Below are 22,946 nucleotides of genomic sequence, written 5' to 3' on the forward strand. Positions count from 1 at the left end.
TGATTTCCTCTTGGATTGTTTACTAGATTTCGAATAGGGCTATGTTTCATTTGGGCTTAGTTAGTTCCATCTTTCATTTCTTGATCACTTACTTTGTCTCAATTTATGCTCGTCATGTTATTGTCAGGTTCTTTTTTTGTGAGGCAAAAGCGGGGGACACACTTACCCGATGCAACGCGACGTTATCCGATGCTACCCGACGCCTTGTCACGTTTTGGTAGGGTGTGCAATCTATGCGACGTCAAGCGCACGCCAGTCGTACAGTCGTACGTTTACAGTCAGACAGCGTGTATCACAAATCATATCACAATCGCAACGCCTCTTTTGTTCTTAATGCATTATTTGGAGCAAAACCATGTAATAAATTGTTCGTTAAATTTTATGAGCAAAACCATGTAATAAATTGTTTGTTAAACTTAATTGTTTTAAATAGAGTTATTCCAGTGTTTTGATAAATTTTTTTCCTAACCATCATAATTAAATAAGTTTTATAAAAAATCATGAATTTTTGGGAGTAAAAAACTCTTTCTACCAATTTAATTAAAAATAAACAATTTAAAGAACAGAATTAAATAGAATATAAGAAAAAACAAAAATATTAATAAGGCTTCTTTCTACTTATTACTCCATGGTAAAAATTCTCGAATCCGAAGCGGGCTTATAACACATCTAATCGTCTGATTAGAGACTAGAACATGCCTCTTTGCGAATGTTAGAAAATCAATTAATTAGAATAGGTAAGCATTTTGCAATAATTCAAACTTTGTGTTTGATAATATGCAAATTTCATTAAGAAAGAAGAATACAGAAAGACCCGTAGCTCCATTTTTAGTAGTGATTTATTATAATATATATAAATATATATGGACCCTCTCAACACGACAGACAAGAATGACACACTTACACGGGAAACAAACACTTTGAGCCCAGAAGATGATCTCCATAAAGATCGAAACGGTGGCACGATAAAGAAAATGTTTTTCTAAAACCTACGTCACACCAGACCGCCCTTACGATCTCGAAATAATTATATAAATATATGTATAACATTACTTTAATTAATTAAAATATATAAAATATTACTTAACTGAATTCAATTACTTTAATAAAACAAGGGTGAGTATAGATCACAAAATTTACCTTATTACGAGATAACGAGAAGGAAGAGGAATTGAAGAATTAAACTAGAGAAAAGGGAAAGAAAAAATGTTAATAATAAAAATAAATAATTCGTGCACTTCTCACAAATAAATAAGCCCTTATAGATACGAAACAAAAATAAAGTTTTTCTTCGAGAAAGGCAATATGGCAAAGCAAGATAGCAAAGCAATGTGCATTGTACACGTAATGCTAGATAATTTTGTTAATTCCCAGGGGTCCTGAATAAAAATAATTTTAGCAAACTAAAATTTATTTACTAAAATATATAGATGGAGAGTTGGTGTCCGAGAAGATCGAAGTCACGATAGATCAAGTGGTAGAGTAGCGGCGTATTAAGCCGAAGGTCGTGGGTTCGAATCCCGCTCGTGACACTGACTTTTTTTTATCTCAACCACGACCTTATATAGAAAGAATAATTAATTGAAAGAATTAACTTGGTAAATTGATCACTAAAACGTAAAATGGACTAAAATATATTATTGTAAGATTTCTCGGTGGAGTCTGCGGGGTCACGAACCTGTAATTTGGTCTTTACTGATCCTTTTGGCCTGCCTATACTTGTTATGTTCTGTCAGACATATTTTGACATTTTTCCTCCTTCAATGCAACCTTCAACCCAGCAACGATAGGCAGATCAAATTGTTAGGCCAAATTAAAACATTGTGCCAGGTAACTAGAAAAGTTCGTGCTGTTTTTCTTTTGTTATTGTTTCAATATTTTTAAAAATAAAGAGAAATGTGTGGTGTTTACTGACCGTTAGTTAATGATTATTCGTAGATCGTGGATGCAGACTGGTGTGACGTAGGTTTTAGAAAAACAGTTTCTTTATCGTGGCAACGTTTCGATCTTTATTGAGATCATCTTCAGGGCCTGTAATTTATAAACATTGTTTAAATTTTACAAATACATGTAGGATGTGAACATAGCGATGTGTTTTTTCACATCCTACATGTATTTTTAAAATTTAAACAATGTTTATAAATTACAGGCCCTGAAGATGATCTCAATAAAGATCGAAACGTTGGCACGATAAAGAAAATGTTTTTCTGAAACCTACATCACACCAGACCGCATCTCACGATCTCCAAATAATCATAAAGAGAAAGTTAACATTTTAAACAGAATTGCATCAGTTTTAACATATAAAAAATACTAATACTAAATAATACTAGAAATATATTAAAAAACCTATATATCATAACAATTCCCGGGGTGTCGGTATTTTTGAAAAAAAAAAAAACCATTTGTAAGTATGCCGGATTTCAATTCAGTCTGTTGGATTCGAACCTCGGATCTTTACCTTACAGTGGTTAGCTGAAGGAGGCCAAATATAGTCCGAAAGCTTTGCACTTGATAAATATCTCTCAGATGGCTGACCACAACTTTGATTCCTTTTGATTTTAAAATAAAATGCACTTAATCCGTATCCGAACCACTGGTCAATAGATTTGGCTGTTAGAAAGAAACAATCAGATTTTTTATATTAAGCGATTTATTTGTTCAGGATATAGGATTTCCACTTTTTCAATAAAACAAACAATGAAAATGTTTCATCTATAATAAAATAATATATATGTTTATAACAAAAGTCCTTTCAGCAAATATTATCCATTGATTCAAATGCCAATTTAACTCCCGGCAGGAGTCCACTTTTCTAAGGGCTAACTCTTGTACCAATGGACTCGATAACGACTGGACGCCTAACCATTGGGAAAACATATTTTTCTACATTAACAGGCTTATAATGTTTTTTCTTATTTTGGGGAACAGTTTTTGTAAAACAGAGTGTTACTATAAAAAATTGTCACTTCGGTAGATGCAAAGGCTTTGAGAAAATAACATTACTAGCGACACCTTGTATACAAATGTACTTGAACTGGTTTGCTCCTACTGAAGACGTGCATCTCTCTTCCCATATCACAAATGCCAAGCTACATCTGAATTTCAAGTGATGTAGGAACGTGTTTTTTTAAATTTATTTATTTTTTTGCTTTCTCCATTACTCCGTCATCCTCGGCGAAAGTCTGGCGTGCAGAAGAAAAAGCTCGAGGAAAATAATACATTTCTCCTATCATTCGGATTTTTTTTAGCCAACACCAAAAAGTCACAACTTTTCGATGCGAGTTTTCATTCGCTTACTGGCTGTCTAAAGCGTAAATATTTTCAGCACGTTTTCCTCCCAGCCTAGGCACTGCTAAAAATTCGAAAGGATTCTTTTGAATGCACTGTTTCTTTTTTAAATTGTTTATAAGTTTGTGAAATATTTATTTAATTATTTTAAAATATTTATTAAAATTTTAAATAGTTCAATTTTATGTACGTATGTATAAGGATATGCATTTATTGTAATTGGTAATAATTATGTTTTTATTGCTTTATTTTTATCGTGCCAATGCCATCCTACATGTATTTGTAAAATTTAAGCAATGTTTATGAATCCCAGGCCCTGAAGATGATCTCAATAAAGATCGAAACGTTGGCACGACAAAGAAAATGTTTTTTGAAACATCACACTAGACCGCATCTCACGATTTTCGAATAATCATGACTAACGGTCACTAATCACCAGACATTATGATAAGATGTGTATTAAGAAATATTTTACACTCGGTTAAATTAAAATTAAAGCTAAAACTGAAAATAAGTACGTTCTTTTATACAAGAACTTTGAGTAGGTCAAAATGGGTCGAAAGCTAGGCTAGAGTAGTCTTCAAAATTCCCCCAGATGATGGGTTAAAGGCTAAGTCATTGGACGTCAAGGGTTAATCAAAACAGAAATCTTAATTAAAAAGAATTTGGAATAAACATAATAGCATAAATTAGCCACCATGATCCAGGACTTATACTAAACCAAGCCGAGATTACTTTGGATTGACCTAATTAGTATCTCTCTGTAGAAATAAATTTTACAATGTTAAGAGATTTATTAAAATCTAGTAGTGCAATATCCCTTATAAATCTGCCGTTGAATGAGCGTTCTATCAACCAAAGCGAGACCCTTTTATAAAATAAAACAATTAATTATAAAGGAAGTAAGGTTAAGGTTGAGATAAAAAGGATTCGGCTTCTTTACGGCCTTATGCATCACGACCAATATTGTCTATTGTGCAATCTCCATTATTATGTTTCGTTAAGCATAAGGCTTTTTATCAGATCCGCTTTGCTCCCGTGTGTATCAGCCTTCAGACCTTGCTTTTCTTCTCCCAAGAGTAGCTTTCGCCTTCTACCCCGCTTGTAATTTTCTGACTCTTCCTTCTGTTTCGTGGCCTCTTTCCGTTTACCCACTTCATCTTCTGATATGCCGACAAACACGCGAGTGCCAGCCCTGGAACCCGAAACATAAAGGAATCTCTCTCATCATATCAGTTGATTCTTTAACCCCCTTTTTTATCCGCTTGTAATAAATACTAATATATTTTAACTTTAATAAATACTCAGTGGGGCGTCGTTGGCCGCAACGGCGCTCATCACTCGGTAAAGGTTCCGGGTTGGAATCCAGCGGCCCTGCATTCGAAACCGACATACTTACAAATGGGATGTTTTTGCAAGAACACCGGTGCCCGAGGGTTTATATGACCTCTGCTGTTGCAGTCAGACTCAGTCCGCTTCTTCTTCCAGGCAATATCTACATACGCTTGTTTCTGCTACTCGGAATCTATACCTGTACCTTCAGAGTATGTTGTGTCCAGTCTGATATTTAAGATAAAGAAATAGTAGTTTGATCGGACCGTTTATTTTGGTATGCTTACCTTCGCCATTTCGGTGTGAACGCCATCTCCAATTGTACTTTGTGACAGGCCAAACCAACGAGGATGGGCAGGCTAAAACGATCGGAAACGGTCAAACGATAGCTTCAACACCCAACCGACCTAATTAGCCCAAATATAAAAAGTGTGAAACATCATTATTTTCTTGTGGTGTACAAGTCTTAACCATTTAAACAAACAAAACATGGCCGCGTTTCAGAGATTTGATCCTTAACTCAAATCGTGAAATTGTTGCAGGTATGTATGTCAAATATCAACATATATCATTATTATTTGGATATCGTGAAATGCGGTCTGGTGTGAAGTAGGTTTAAAAATCATTTTCTTTAACGTGCCAACGTTTCGATCTTCGATTGAGATCATCTTCAGGGCTCAAAGTGTTTGTTTTTTGTGTAGATGTGTCATTAGTCAATATTACTTAAATATAGATAATAATCCATTTATGTTTTAGTGGTCTAATTGACCAAGTTACTTCTTTCAATTAATTATTCTTTTTATGTAAGGTCTTTGTTGAGAAAAAAAAGTCAGTGTCACGAGCGGGATTCGAACACACTACCTTCGGCTAAATACGCCGCTGTTCTACTTAAGCTCGTGATAATGACCTTTATCTCAACCAAGACCTTACATAAAAAGAATAATTAATTGAAAATCGATAATAATATTTAGTTATTAGTGCCTATGTATGTACTTTATAAAGTTTTTTTTAAAATTTTATATATATATATAAAATATGTATTTACCGAGAACTTTCCAAACTTGATTCGCCGAATAAGTTGTTGAAGAATCGCAGAAAGGAGGCACAGAAGGAAATTCCGACCTATTCAACTCCAATAGCTCAAGTAATGCCTATGAAATTCTGCCGTCCCGGCCCGAACAAAGTCGGAAAATGTTCAAGATTCACAACCCTCACTAATTCTGCATATTATTCCCCTCCGGACGGTGGTTTTGGATGATTTTAAAAAGTTTCTACATTTGTAGAATGCAGTAGCAACAATTACAGTGCTACCATCTAGCCCCAACCATTTGCGCCATTACGTTATTGCATTCAGATTATTCTTTTATATTGTTTGTTTGTAATAATAAAAATAGTTATTCAGTTTTTTAAGGTATTTTTTAAAGAAGGTTGTTGATTTTTTTTTTTTTATAAATGATTATATATTAACTGTAATGACATCGTTTCTGAGTGAGACTTTTAAATATTTTAAACACACACTTTTTGAAAATTTTGCCTTTTTTATTCGCTTCCAAGTTCTATTTTTTGAAAACTTCAGAGCAGAATTTAATGTTACAGTTATGTTAGTTATTAATTATTATTTGAAGATCGTGAGATGCGGTCTGGTGTGACGTAGGTTTTAGAAAAACATTTTCTTTATCGTGCCAACGTTTCGATCTTTATTGAGATCATCTTCAGAGCTCAAAGAGTTTGTTTTCTGTGTAGATATGTCATTCTTGTGTTGAGAGTGCCCACATTTAAACACGACACATTTCTAGCTTCTAGGTTGTTTCGTAAAATAATAAATCAAAAATTATTTATTGTCTAAATACTCTAAACAACCGAACAGACCAAGAATCAATTAAAACGTCTTTATAGGGCAAATACTTCGAAAATTTTTTCCAGTTTTGGCCTCTTCTGAAAAATCCGGTTTTTACAAATAAGGTGCATTTCTCTCTAAATGTTATCTAAGAATTGTTAGAATCATTAAGTAGATGATTTAGCATAGTTGTGTATAAGGAATTATAAAAATAATGTATAATTTGTTAGAATAAAGTTTCTAGTTAGAAAAAGTAAAAAAAAAATGTTTTCCCAATATTTTTATGAAAATAAAATTATTTTTATTATATGCATTTGAATTTTTTTCAAATTGATTAAACGGTTTTTGAGAAAAGGCCCCAAATGTGGAGGGTTCTTCCATACACAAGATAAGGATAATCTTGTCCGGCCTTAAGGTATTTTTCGTTGCAAGAACGATTAGCATTATTCAAGCCTGACAATATTTGTTGACTTTCGTTTCAATGCTATGAGTTGCTACTTATCGATTATCCAATTTCTTTTCTTATTTAAGCCAAGGAGAAAGATTAGGACAAATTGAATAGCGTCGGGTCTTTTGACGTATTCTCAAATTTATTTTGACTGAGAGAAATCGTTGGAGAATAACAAAAACATTTAATTCCCTCAAGTTCTCGCTTATTTGTCTTATTTGTAACTGTTTAGAGAATTATAAACGTCTGAGTAGCTGAGAATCAAAAGTTACTTCTGGTAACAATGGGATTGTTTCCATTCAGATAATTATAACATCGGCTACAGATTCAGGGATTGCTCAGCTACCCATTAGTGAAACTAGTTAAGGATAACTTGTGTACATTTGAATGTTTGGGCCTGAGTCTTGATAATTAATAGGCGTTTAATTTCTTAACAAACCCCTCTTTTTTGCCGATTCCCGTTTTATCGATTGCAATTAAGCTCAATTAGTTTATTCGGCAATTTTGGGTATTCTCATGATATTGAAGAACCGTTGAATCGTTAATTAATTAATACTCATAAAAACTTTTTCTTAAGATGGAAGTGTCTAAGTTTAATTTTAGCATAATGACCGTTTATTGACCCTCTATAAGCTGTGAGAAGAACATGTAGAAAAAGAAAATTTAGTTAATCTAGAGCAACAATTAAACTTTATTTGATAAAACAAACATTAAAATACAAACGTTAGAAGATAATCTTAATTCAACAACAATTAATACTGACTCTAGATATAAGCGGTATTTACGATCTTTGTGTTAACCTTGTTAACTCTGTTAGGTCTTGTTAGATCGAGAAAAATGCTCGATCTAACAGGCCAGGGGCAATGTTAGATGTTAGGTCGAAAATGTAGTCACATTGCTAGCCGTTAGGGCGTAGGTAACCAACATGGCAGCCATGAATTTAACAGCTGTATTTTGTTTAAACGTATTTTTATTCTTAAAAAACGCATTAATTAAATTAGACCAATACATTTCTTTTGTTAATTTCTGACCTGTCCTAATACTCTCATTCACTCACCTGTAGTAAATTTGATAAAATCATATATTCAAATGGTAATGAACGATTGTACACGAAGCACGTTTCAATTCGTCCCGACATACCTAACCTGTATCCTAACATCGAACAGTCTGCAACTTTATAGGATAGGGAATGCATTTATTTTCAATAAGAGTATAAGGACAGGGCAGAAATTAACAGAAGAAATGTATTGGTCTGATTTAATTAATACGTATTTAAGAATAAAAATTCGTGTAAACAAAAACAGCTGTTAAATTCATGGCTGCCAAGTTGGTTACCTACGCCCTAACGGATAGCAATGTGACTACATTTTCGACCCAACATTAGGGGTATTCACGATCTTTGTGTTAACTCTGTTAAGTCCTGTTAGATCGAGAAAAATGACGTTGACTTGTAAGAATCGGCTATTTAACGTTGCTCGATCTAACAGGCCAGGTTAGATGTTAGATGTTAGGTCGAAAATGTAGTCACATTGCTATCCGTTAGGGCGTAGGTAACAAACATGGCAGCCATGAATTTAACAGCTGTATTTTGTTTAAAGGTATTTTTATTCTTAAATATGCATTCATTAAATTAGACCAATACATTTCTTTTGCTAATTTCTGACCTGTCCTTATACTCTCATTCACTCACCTAAAGTTAATTTGTTAAAATTATATATTCAAATGGTAATGAACCATTATACACGAAATATTATTTTTACTCAATTTTTAGTAGTTTAGGACGCTTTCCGTTTACTTCATTTCTTTAGGAAACATCAAAATGTTATCTTTGTAAATAAACTAATTAGTTGACATTCTTTTGATTCTGGCCTGATAACACAGACCCAAAGAAACCAAATAAAAAAGTCATAAATGCAAGAAATGATTCAATTTTTCAAGTGAGCCAGAACGGTTGGTTTTTCAACAAATTTATTTTTTGGACCTGGCCTGTTAGATCGAGCAATGTTAACTAGCCGATTCTTACAAGTCTACGTCATAATTTTACACGATCTAACAGGACCTAACAGAGTTAACAGGGTTAACACAAAGACGTGAATACCCCTAATGTTAGGTCGAAAATATAGTCAAATTGCTATCCGTTAGGGCGTAGGTAACCAACATGGCAGCCACGACAACAGCTGTTTTTTGGTTACACTTATTTTTATTCTTAAGTACGCATTCATTAAATCAGACCAATACATTTCTATTGTTAATTTCTGACCTGCCCCTACTTTCATTATTAATAGAGTCAAGCTAAGATTAATTTACATCCCCTATCCTATAAAGTTGTAGGCTGTTAGACGTTAGGATACAGGTTAGGTATGTCGGCACGAATTGAAGACTGTCATTTTTTAGAACTTTTCGAGTGCATAAGTAGCACTTTGAATGAAAGAGTTAATTTATTTTCTTTTTTTATTAACTTCTGCCATTTTACAATTTAACCCAAAAGAAAACCAAAACACACAACAAGGACTGTTATAGCTTTTTTTTGGTTCTATCAATTGCCACGCCCAGCATTTTGGAAAAATTAACGTTTAACATGCAAACATGGACATTTCTCTATTGAAGTTCACACGAGTTAACTTACAAACATCTTGAATACCCCTTAATAAAATAATTCCCTTGCACCAATTCCTCTTCCGTCCACATTATTCTTCTATTCAACAAGGTATCAGAGTTGTCGACATCGCCTTTGTTCTAGAGAATATATTGCTTGGGTGCGCTCCTAGATGTGGTAGAGGGTTTGACCGGGTCTGGCACCCGGGCCTGCTTTATAAATGTATATCCTTCCTAGCCACTCCTTATAACCTTATCCTGAAATTCTACCTAACAGACCACTGCATCAGAGATATTCAGCAATAATCAAGATATAAGGGCCCCACAACGGAGCATTCATGTCCCATCATTATATAATTTATACTGCTGACCTACCTGCACACCCCAATCATTACCACCTACCTACTACTACAGTACTACTAACAGACGATACTACAATTTTGTCCTCTAAATCGAGTCCTATCCAAGCTACCTCCAACATCCAAGTACATCTCAAGCTTTTCGAAGACCAGTGGAATACTGGAGTATAAGTCTTGGCCTACATTCTACATTAACAACATAGAGATAACGATTTCCATTAAAGTCAAATACACAGGACCTAGCAGCAGACTAACGATGGTATCACTACACAAGACTTAAGACACAACGACTTAACAGAAGACTTGGAAAACTACGAACTTCTATGACCGAAATCCGTCTTGGCCGTCAATAGTAAACTAACAACACTTTACAGCCACTTGGACATACTAACATAACAGTGGGGTTCTGCCAAGCCGACATACAGCGCATCAAACCCTTCCAATCAGAAGTCCTGAGACGAGTTGTCAAAGCTCTTTACTACGTCACTAACCTCACTATCCACAAAACAACTGACATGTATACCAGCTTAAAAGTGATATGCTTTCTAATAATCAGTTTTCACCGCAAACGCAGTAGCTGGTAAAACAAGACAAAATGATTACATTGTTAAGTTTGTCGAAGGTTATGAAGCCCAGTGTCTTTCGCACTTCTAACACAAATAAAAAAGAGTCAGGTTGCAATCTGTATGTATGTAAATATTTAGTAAAATATACTATATACTATACTAACTATCCACAACGACCTTCTTTTTTCGAAGAACTTCTCGATTCCAAAAGTTTCACGCTAACCTCTCGATCCATCCTAACCTTACTACTCAAAAATGTGCTTTCCCATTGCACGTGTCCTTGGGGTGCAGCGCTGGCAGTAGTATTAGAGCTGTGACCGTGTAAAAAACGTACTGTAATCATATTTGTTTATCATATTTTTTTATTAAAAACAATAAAAAAATAAAAAATAAAAACTTTATTAGTGGACGTCTATGGTTGGGTTTTTAAATAAGTGCATTTAAGGTAATTGAGACAAACTCGTACCAATTGCTACGATTCAGAATGCACATAGGAAAATCGTCCTGAGAGACAAATTTGAGTTACATCATGGTTGTTGTTGCTCAAATGGTATTCGAGTATAAATTATTTATGCTTCAAACTTCACGTGGGTGGGCGGATCTTTCCAGGGCTGACGGTGGATCCCTGCTGAACCGGCTTCCGCCCAGTCCATAACGGGGTTGGCATCAATTTTCAATCGAGGCATTTACTCGTTTTTGTGCAGTTCCCCAAGGGAAACGAGCTTTGGAGTTGTACTTGATGTGCAAGGCAGAACTAAGTTGAATTTCGATTCCGTTAATTGCGAACTTTCTCAAATTGTTGTAATCAATTGGGTCCTTATTTAATTTCTTTTATGAGCAATGAATGACTCTGGATCATGTCTCACCACTAAATGTTTTGTTGAGATCAAAGCATAAAATCTTTATTTGAAACTGTCATTCGCAAAAGACGTCCGAGACATCACGCAGCGGACCCTCCAAAGAGAGATTATTCATAATTGCTTTTATGTCATTAGTTCATAAATTGTTTTAGAGCTATCGTCGATGAACAAAAGTATATACAGGATTTCTTGAGATTCGTATCATCATGCACTCCGTCATTTTAGTCTTTTTAAAAGATGAAAACCATGTTAGATTGCGTGCCCAGTATTAAACTGATGACAAGAGTTGATCAACTCCCAGCAATTGCCCTGGCAATCTTTAATATTTAATCGGTTAATGTTGTGTACCAACTGTGCCGTTCGGACTTTGCGACGAAGCCATCACACAGGCTGAATATATCTGTCTGTGTGAAAGGTAGGACTTCTAAATCCCGGATATCCAGGGATAGAGAAAGGGGAAGGTTTTGATCCAGACAGATGGCTAAGCGAAATTGGCAGGTTCCTTCGATGACCTTTCAACAATAAATTTTTTTGTCTTAGCTTATTTATTTTCCGAAAAAGTCGATAACCATGCTGTCAGCGTGCTCTCACATCTTGGTTTAATATAAAAACTCAGTTTAATTGTACAAATGCACTTTTCGAGTTATACATTTGAAAACTAGTACGTTTGATTAATATTAATCAACGAATATTATTTAAACTATCTTGATAGAGGTATTTAAAGGAAATAAGGCAATAGTAATAATGAAAAGTGAGAGGAGCTATATAAGTACATAGTGACGTGCGATACCAATCGATGTGAGTACCAACCGAGTCTTTTGGTATCGAATATTATCATTCGAGTACTTTTCGTAGCATCGGTAAAAATACTCAAATATTGTGGTGTTTAGTGACCTTTAGTTAATGATTATTTACGGAGCTCTTGAGATGCGGTCTGGAAAACATTAGAAAACCATTTTCTTTATCGAGCCAACGTTTCGATCTTTATTGAGATCATCTTCAGGGCTCAAAGTGTTAGTTTTCCGTGTAGATGTGTCATTCTTTTGTGTCGTGTTGAGAGTGCCAGTTGCCACTCATATTTCTCTAAATAATTCTTAACTTGGGGTCCTGTATAAAAATAATATTTACAAAAAAAATATATTTACTAAAATATATAGATGGAGAATTGGTGTCCGAGAGGATCGAAGTCACGATAGCTCAGGTAGAATAGGGGCGTATTTAGCCGAAGGTCGTGGGTTCGAATCCCTCTCGTGACACTGACTTTTTATCTCAACCACGACCTTATATAGAAAGAATAATTAATTGAAAGAATTTACTTAGTAAATTGATCACTAAAACGTAAAATGGACAAGTATATTATTATGAGATTTCTCGGTGGGGTCTGCGGGGTCATGAACCTGTAATTTGGTCTTTACTGATCATTTTGGTCTTCCTATACTCGTTATGATCTGTCAGACAGGTTTTGACATTTTTCCTCCTTCAATGCAACCTTCAACCCAGCAACGATAGGCAGATCAAAATGATAGGCCAAATTAAAACATAGTGCCAGGTAACTAGAAAAGTTCGTGCTGTTTTTCTTTTGTTATTGTTTCAATATTTTTAATCATAAAGAGAAATGTGTGGTGTTTAGTGACCGTTAGTTAATGATTATTTGGACATCGTGAGATGCGATCTGGTGTGACGTAGATTTTAGAAAAACATTTTCTTTATCGTGCCAACGTTTCGATCTTTATTGAGATCATCTTCAGGGCCTGGGATTTATAAACATTGTTTAAATTTTACAAATACATGTAGGATGTGAAAAAAATCAATTTATACAATGCTAGAAATTTTAAGTTCAATCAAAATATTTGTACTCACTCTAATCTTTTCAAACATTACAATTAATTAAGGTTTTTAGTTGAGATAGAAAAGTCAATGGTACGAGCGGGATTCGAACCCACGATCTTCGGCTAGATACGCCGCTGCTCTACCACTTTCTCAACTAAAAACCTTAATTAATTGTAATGTATTAATTGGTCAAGCGGACCACGAAATTAACTTAAACGAAATTAACACGAACTTTTCAAACAGTTGAAAAGAAAACACCGGTTGATCAATTTTCCAAAACTCGATAACAATAAAATTGAAATATCAATTTTGTTGAAATGTGTTGACAGCTTTTCCCGTTCTTACCTACGTATCCACTGTATGAAAAAATACTTAAAAATATTTTAAAAATGAAAATTTTTGTTTATTTTAAAGCGTATTTTACCCACATGTCGATAGTGAGTAAGTTGATAATTTACGAATTAACGACAAAGTACTCATATGAGTAAGTTCTCGTTAGTATCGAATAATTTCTGTCCATACTTGAGTAGTATCGAATATTTCTTTCGTTACCAGTATCGAGTACTGGTATTGAATTTTTTCTGGTATCGCACGTCACTATAAGTACACTTCCCACACAATAAATGCAGATCTCGGCTGGTTTGTTCTGGCTACTTCGAAACAAACTGCTGATGCTTATACTAAAAAAAGATTGCTAAACAGATTAGTTAAGTTTTACATACACTATAATAATAGTAATATTAATAATAATAAATCTTTGTTCTGATAGTAGGAGTACAAAATACAGATAACAGCATCACGTTTGTATATATTCAAAAATTAACATCTATTCAGGTCAATTTCAAACTTTCATTGCACAAAAATAAATTTACAAATCAAACTTTTTTGAATCTCACTGACAAGAGTGTGATAAAGTAAAAACTAAATGCAAACAAAGAGGGAGAAAAATAATCAGTGGTATGAGTGAGAAAATAGCGGGGGAGGGAGTTAGAAAGAGGGGGGAAAAAGATAATGTACTTTATAAAACTCATTTATTTTCGACAAATTGTATTCACAGCGGAGTCTGTTATGATCACTTATAAATAATAAAACCCAATTTATTTTTTATATTTTTTAAAAGTGTTATGGATAGTACGCCATTAATCATACTTCATGTCATTCTCTGGTGTCAGCAGTAATGTATAGGCGACCGAAACAAGAAGAAAACATTTATTAAAGTGCTCGAACGAAATAATTTATTAAATCATCATAGGACATTTTTAGTAAAACATGGATTGGTTTTAGCCTTGAGCCCCACTCACTCTGACGCCAGTGCTTCTAACACGATAGTTTGTAATAAATTAACGTTGGTTGTCTCCAATCGATAAGCATAAATTAAAATCGACATATTTTTAGTTACATAGTGATTTATGTGTCGGCATCATAAAAGAAATATCATCCAAGCTACTATCCAAGTTTTGAACAACTACAAAAGAGCAGTATGCTCGTTTATTCGCGACTTTTATACTTTTAAAAACAAGGCTTTTTAAAAATATTGATCCTATTATTAATTAACAACTCAATCAATTTATGCCTTAAGCAGTAAGTTGGTTTAAAAAAAAAAATAAGCAGCATGGTCCTGTTATCTGTTGACCAACATTAGACAACTTCGATTGCATAACATAAACCTCACGAATAGCTTTATGTGTATTAAAAATAGACCGTGCGAGGTTGAGATACTTACATGTGTTTTTGAGCCAAAGCTTGCATTTATGTTATGCATGTAGAGAAAGGTTGCTCGATGTGTCTCATTTAATTGAAAGGTCTTGGCCCCATAAAGAGAGCTTTTAGGGGATGGCTCAAAATAGAAGAATTGTGCTTGAACACCGCACCAAGTATTTGGGCCTTCCATTCAAATTTTTAGAAGAAACTGTTTCATTTTATATAGTACCTGATAGATATTTCGTTTTGGGTTTAATTTTAAATAAATTGAGAGTGAAAGTATTTATTAGTGCGAGTGTGTAGTGTGAGGACGCTGATGATGGAATATTAAGTACCGTATCAACCCGTAGCAACAATCTGACCACGAACTGCCAAAATATGAATGGTATGTATGTGCAGGTGAGCTTATATGAATCACTAATCAGTATTTAAAACAAAATTGAAGCTGGAACGCCTAAAACATACAGGTTTATCAACACCGATAAAATGGCCTGAACTATGAACCTTATTTTAGAGCCTGGATAAATATGAAAAATAAATGTTGAAAATACACAGAAGTCAATATTAATGGTGATGTTTATCGCCATCACCTCAAACACTACAAGTTATTGATTAGTCAAAGATCATGAGATGCAGACTGGGGTGGTGTAGGTTAGAAATCATTTTCTTCTTCGTGCCAATGTTTCAATCTTTATTGAGATCATCTTCAGGGCTCACACCAGAGCGCATCTCACGATCTTTAAATAATCAGTAATTAACGGCCTCTAAATAATACATATTACTAATTATGTATTGTTTTTAAATATATTTTTTTGAAGAATTATTTTGATACGTAGGCCAGAGTACCGCATTGCCGTCTTATTTTTTTTCTTTTTAAAGGGGCATCCGACAGCTTGGTCGTTTCAGTACCAAGCGCATGCGAAGTATTGCAACACACATTTAATACGCATTCACACAAATAAATACAGTCATTTTGTTTGGTGGATGGAATACTCAAAATTCCTCCATCAACTTGCAAACAATAATAAACTAATCTAATTCAGGTCGATGGCAGAATATTTATAAAAGTCACGTACACAGCTCGAGAGGCGATGGGGATGCTATTCGTCCATCAGCACCTTCCCACTCACTCTAATAAATACACTCACTCATACAAAACACATATCTTGACGGCTATATACAGTAAATAATTCCCAATTCCCCTGAAAAGCGGAACAGGTAACTCGCTCCGTGTCCGAGGACCATTCTTAAATCCGGCCTACACGCTCTCTGAGTGGAGCCAAGGCATGACACGCCTGAACTTTCTCTGCACAAGGGGCATCTTGTTATTCTCATTGTACAAAAAAATGATAAACCATACCTTGAAGAAAAGGAAACAACCTGAAAATTTTCAAATTCATGGAAATGTAACAAAAATTAAAAAGAAAGAAAGAAAATAAATTTTATTCTGGGGTTTTAGGCCCCTGAAATAACAAAAAGAAATACAAAAATTGGCACAATTCGTATCAAATTGAATACATAAATAAATATTTAAATGTAATAGCAAAAAGCAATAAATGAGACGTACTAAATTAAATAAAAAGGGGGAAAATTAACCATCCTCAGTGTTAAATTGTAGGAACAGGAGGTAGTCAAAAAACGGGAGTTAAAGGAGGAAAGGGACCAGCATAACGAATCGAGTTATGTAGGAAATTCCAGAGGTTGTAGAGACTGATATGGAAGGAGCGACCAAAAGCGGTGGAATTGTAATTAAATCGTGTAATTAATAATAATAATAATAATAGTAATAATAATAAATTAATTAATTGGATCACAGTATGGCCCATCCAGAGTATCCATGAGAAGAGGAGCGATCGGGACATCCACTTAAAACTTAAAAATATCGTTATTTTTCAAAAGTACAATCGTTAGCTAGAATGAATGAAGGCAAAAGAATTTGCCTAACCAAGTGAACTTACCAATGAAACCTTTAGTTCCAACTTATTTTAACTGTAAATTACAATATTAGGTAAATATTAGTATACGGATTTGTAAAAATGTATATATTTTTCACTCTAAAATTAGTTCTGTAAAGGATAAGGTTGAAGGTGCTTACAATTTAAGCGAAAAACACCCTAAATAAAATAAAAATAAGGTTAAATCAGTTGGAGCTAAAGGCTTTATTGATGTGTTCACTTCTTTTCTTCTCATTATTATTCATGTTTCGATATTAATATATGAATTCCACTAAAAAAGTACAACGAGTTTCGTAAAAAGTGATCATGTATTAATTACGGCATACATAAAAAAATTATAAAAAAAGTTTTATGGCAGAAATGGAAATTGTTGATAGTGAAAAAATTGGCTCAAAAGTGTGTGAACAGGAAGGTATAGTAGAAAAATTGAAAGAAAAAGACGTTCTAATAAAAGATAATCATAACAAAAGATTTATAAAGAATAATTTGGAACTCTTTTTCCTTTTTAAATTTGCAACTCAGCAATAATCGAAAACTATTATTGCTACTATTAATTGAAAACGGCTGTATTATTGAAAGATTACGTTGTTAATTTTTTAGATAATAAAGTCTATTTACATTGTAGTATTGTTGATCACTGAGCTCTGGATGAATTGAAGAAATGTTATCGTTATGTGTCTTGTTGACTCCCATGTTTCCAAGTTAATATTAATCGCTAATGGACCTTAAGAAAAAAAATCAATTGAGCATATGTAAATTTTCTTCCGTTTTGTATAATCCACTGTTAAAAAAACTCGAGTTAAATAATAAAATTCTTCCATCCGAGTGAATTAGTAAACTTTGAAACTATGTAATTATTTCAATTCCTACTTCAAATTAATAAGTTATTTATGCGATTGGTAGGGAATCGAATATAGCCTTTACTTCGTCTAGATGCTGTAAGCCAATATATTGTTAAATTTTGTCTGTTTATGCCGATCATGTAGTAGTTTTCATTTTTCGACCAATACCTCTGTGAAAGCCAGCCGGGATGAGCTGAGTGGAGTCCTTCTCGTGAAAATTGTCATTTTCGCTCTCTCGACGTGCAAAGCAATTACACAAGAACATCAACATCCGTCGGAGTCAGGCAGAATTTCGCTGTAGGTCTCAGGAGATGCCAGTGCCCTCAATTCTATCCCGTTGGGACCTTTGGTCCACTGGCAAATATATTCAGCCGGTATAAGCTTACAGCCATACTTACCACAAAAGACAATTAACGCTAATCGAAGCATACTGAAATACAAAAATACCTCGAGACGACGGATCATGGACACAAACACAAAGAAAAAGTATCTGTATACTGATAGTACATGTACAATACGTTCAATCCACAGCAAATATCATCTGCCAAATTTGGGTGGTATTTAGTGACCGTTAATTAATAAATAAAAACAAATCTAAATAATAATCTAAATAATCTGTCAAATTTTTAAACGTTCCCTTGTTTTTCTTACCTAACTGTATAACTACGTCCAACGAACCACACACTTCCCAATTCCTTCCACTATGGAAATGTGGATCAATTATTATGATCCCAAAACCCAGCAAACCATTGCATAACGACCTATCGTATATAAGTCGCCTTCCCTTGATTGGAAAGAACCATGAAAAACTCCTCATACAACGTCTTTAGTCAATATACAATTTTCTTAATTTAATTCTTGATCATCAGTTTGGTGTCAGACATCAGCACTACAGTCCCACCCCGTTGTAGGTGTTATCTTCTTCTTCTTCTTTTTCTTCGTCTTTGAGAGAGAGAGAGAGAGAGAGAGAGAGAGAGAGAGAGAGAGAGAAACAGACGGACAGGTAGACAGTATTGCCCGGCTGTCTTTATCGAGGTTGCGCAAGCATTCGATTGGTCTGACACGCTGGGATGTTATGCCACTCAAAGGCATTCTCCCCACTATCTGACCTTATTGTAAAGTCCTATGTGCCAACCTTTACTCCTGGGTAACATACGGTCCTTCCCATTCACCCGTCCATCCTATCCGTAAGAAATCCCCCCAAGGTACTGATCTTGGTCCAATCATTTTCTTAGTATATACTGACGACAACTTTAATCACTCCAATAAGTCCTTATTCACGTTTGCAGATGACACTGCAATCACGTCCACTCACAATGATCTAATCCTTGCCGCTCGTTCCCTACAATCTCATCGTACCATCCTTGTGCCTTCGATAAAGAAGTAGGGGATAAAAATAAATGAAAATAAATGCCTGTACTTTAAATTCACATTACGATAAACAGTCCTTCCTCCTCTATACCTCAACCGTTTTCCTTACTTATGACAAACTTTATCTTGTCAATCACCAACAAACATCTCATGTGAAATCCTTATACTAGACTAAACGATACAAACGTCTCTCTCTATTCTTAGACAGACGATCTAAATGATCTCTTAACAGTAAACGGCTAATCTACAACACACTACGCCAACCGGCATGGGCTTACGGTATGGAATGTGGGGCTCAGCCAAAGCATCAAACTCCTGTCAGTCCCTCCAGTCCAAAACCCTTAGTTGCATTGCAAATGTTCCATTCCATGTGTCTAATCGCACTTTTCACCATGACCTCAACATCCTTAATGTTTCCCACGGTATGAAATCAAGGTATTTCGTTCCCGAGAACTCATCGTCAACAAGACAAGAGGATCTTTAGCGTCCGCACCTGGCCTATTCGGCCTTATCAGACGTTTTGATTCTCAAGATGAGAGCTGACGCACCTCCGCTCGCAGCATTGGTGTAGAGGCGCCCCAGCCCCTAAGGGCCGAGACTACCTCGCACTCCGCTTGTTCACTCCGAATGGTCGGGCCCGCATTGAGCATCGGGTCGTATGCCGCACGCAAAGGGCTAACAGGCCGAAATACATCAGCCTGTTCTCCCGCGTACTCCCTAGATAGAGAAGGCCACTCTATCTCCCTGAGTATAGAAGCTCCCCTAGCGTAGAAACTTCCGGGAACGCCCCGGCAACGGTTTAGTTTAAAGTGGAATTGCTAACCACACCCTAGATGAGCACCGCCTACAGTAAAGTCTCTTATCGAGTTCAGCCTACACCTGCCATGCGCATTCGAGGGACGCCATAGGCTCGCCTACGTGGTCGGATCCTTCGCTTCCCCAAGGGTACTACGCCGGTCATACGCACAACAATGCAAAGCATACTCGAGTCAGAGATACCGATTCACTAATCGTTTCCGTTCGAATACTCACGCATTCGAGGGACTATTCAGCATGATCATCGCGTCCTCAACGCTTACACGCTGTCGTCCGGTCACAAAGTCTCTCGTGAGGCCGGGGGTAATTACGCTGGCCATACGCAAGCTTCACGAAGGTCACAGATAGAAGATAGCCTCTGTCTAAGTTCCCGCCAGGGGCGTCACCACGCGTCACCCCGAAACCTTTCCCAATGTAACTTTGGGCTGATTTTGAAACATTCAAGTTTCCCCGTGGTACAGACGGCCATACACCCTCCCCCGTCTTTGCAGACAGGATCTAGTGCACTGGCCCTCGTGTGACTCTGCTAAGGCACCCGCCGCCCATGCCGACCCTAGGCCGACATGAGTACAGCTTGTGCTTCAGAGAGGTTGCCACGCCCTCTGGGCTGCACCTTTATTTTGTGCCCGGATACCCCCCTTGCAACCAAGAGTTGGGAGGGATCACAAGATAGAATGAACGAATTCGGATTGAGAATAAGAGCCGTGGATGAGAACACGACGTGAGCCGTTTCGGGGTCTCGAGTCTCAAACCACACTATACCACCCGTCGTCGCCATAGTTCTACACATAGTGAGTAGTATGTAGGACACTTGGGGCAGACAAACATTACCCCCTCCACTTTCCCGGTTCAAGGTGTTTGATGAGCTGGACTTTGACCCTTTAATCTTCCTTTCCCCCCCTTTAATCTTCCTTGCCCCAGTGATTTTTCAAATTCGCTAAGGGGGTTTGACGAGGGTTATTTTCACCCTTATTTTTTACATTGTGACGTCACTTTTTTATAAACGCCTTGCGGTTTGACGAGGGTTATTTTCACCCTTATTTTTTACATTGTGACGTCACCACGCCTGTAACCTTCCTGCCCGCCAATCTTCCTTGGAGTTGCCCCCCCCACGCCGATAGTCGTCGGGTCTGATGGTGCCTACTTTTAAAATTCGCTAAGGTGGTTTGACGAGGGTTATTTTCACCCTTATTTTTTACATTGTGACGTCACTTTTTTAAAAACACCATGCGGTTGGAGGAGGTAATGTTTGTATGGCCCATCAGACCCGACGACCATCGGCGGGGGGGGGCAAGGAAGATTAAAGGGTCAAAGTCCAGCTCATCAAACACCATGAACCGGGAAAGTGGAGGGGGTAATGTTTGTCTGCCCCAAGTGTCCTACATACTACTATAGTGGGCCACGACTCCTAGGGTGGGTGAAAAATCAAGGTTTCACAAATTCCACTCTTCACTCACTGGTCATCCCAATTCCTTAGTAACCCAACTTCCTCAGCATACTTCCTCATAGTCCACAACGCCGATGAATTCGAGATCTTATCTTGAGTTATAGAGAGTGCCAATTTTATGCTTAGGTTTACTTATATCGTAGTCTCACTACTGAGTGACTACTCCGCTCAAGAAAATACAAGTCAGTTATATTTATCTATCACATTGTATTTGTTTGTTGTAGTTAATTGTATAGTTACTAAAATGAGAAAAAAATATTTTGAGAGATTTAATCTCTTCAGGACCTAAAAAAAATATATTTTCTCTGTTGAAAAATTATTGTTAGTTATCCGAGTTTTATTTGCATTTCGACTTTTTCATTCATTTAGTCATGAAGTGTTTGTTTTGTAGCGTTTAATTATTTTTATTATTTTTTGTTGTTTCCTTAATTTATTTTTTGTCAATGGTACCGTTGGCTGTCTTTTCTGTTAATGAAAATTTCATTTGTTTGAACAATCACTGTAGAAACCTGACGGTCGTTCGAAGTTAAGTATTTTTGTTCTCGAATCTGCGATAAGGACGGGGTAAAAGGGCTGACACCCTGTATAGCGCATGATCTCTTTGGGGCCGGCATGGGGTGCCGAGTCGCCGACGACGAGGAGCTTCAGTCGTTTCACACCCCTTGGGTAGGTCGTTCCCGCGAGGGTTCTACGAACAAGGGAGAAAAGATCGCGGCTCTCAGTGTTACGTGCACCAAGGGCAAGTTGTACATAATTCCTCAAGACCTAGGATTCAACACGCCTGGTAAGACGACCGGGGAGAAAGAAACACACCTGGTTTATTAAATTTTAAAAAAGAAAAATAATATGATCTAAAATAAAAGTTATTTCATCAAAACATAAAATGTCCTCCTAAAAGAGTAACGAAATATTTAAAGTTAAATAAATACAATTGAATGTAGGCACAATATACAGCAAATATTAACAAAATTATATAAAACACAAAAGATCATTGTATGAACGGAACAAATATATTTCAAAAAATGTCATAAAATAGAAAATATGCATCTCAACAAACATCAATTAAATTTTAACGATTCAAAAAGGAATTTGAAATAGAAATTTTGTTCATATACATATTTTAGGATTGGCACTAAAATTAATTTGAAACCCTGGTAAAAAAATTAACAAAATATCACCCATAAGTTTTAATATGAAAAATATGCTGATTCTAACCTATCGTTTATTGCGTTTGGCAATTTAAACTATAAGTTTTTTTAATTGTTTGAAAATGTAAAAAACGGAATACAACGATATTTCCAAATAAATTTTATTTGATGTAAATGAAGTTTTAAAATTCTATCAACAGTTGAATTTAATTTTTCAATTATAAGCCTTTACAGCTGATAAAATACCGGTAATTAATCATGGAATTGAAATTAAATATTTACAGTTGATAATTTCATACACTAGTAAAGTTTGGCTGATCTTTTTTTTAACTAAAAATTTAAACCCTTTTATGGTTAGGGATGGGGCGTTGGTGGCCACGACGGTTTAGGCGTTGACAACTTTTTTTAAAAACACACCGGCACCCCGAGGGTGCATATAACCTAGTAGTTAAAAAAATATTGTTTTGGCATGATATTGGGAAGGCAGGGTTAAAATAAAATAAATAGTCATATTGATAATGCTGGACGAAGTTTGATAACAGTACCTT

The 22,946-nt window shown here is 35.7% G+C and overlaps 1 protein-coding gene across 1 annotated transcript in view; it reads left to right on the forward strand.

Moving 5' to 3' along the window:
• The first annotated feature begins 21,837 nt into the window (after positions 1-21,837).
• The window catches only part of LOC112127441, a 194,351-nt gene continuing 193,242 nt past the window's right edge, over positions 21,838-22,946 (forward strand). The window contains exon 1 of the mRNA XM_024228463.1: positions 21,838-22,034. Within this exon, the coding sequence (XP_024084231.1) occupies positions 21,863-22,034 (172 nt within the window). The 5' untranslated portion in view covers positions 21,838-21,862. The remainder of the gene's footprint in view (positions 22,035-22,946) is intronic.

The sequence above is a fragment of the Cimex lectularius genome, unplaced genomic scaffold, assembly GCF_000648675.2.
Source record: "Cimex lectularius strain Harlan isolate CLEC.00 unplaced genomic scaffold, Clec_2.1 scaffold163, whole genome shotgun sequence".
Lineage (NCBI taxonomy): Eukaryota > Metazoa > Arthropoda > Insecta > Hemiptera > Cimicidae > Cimex > Cimex lectularius.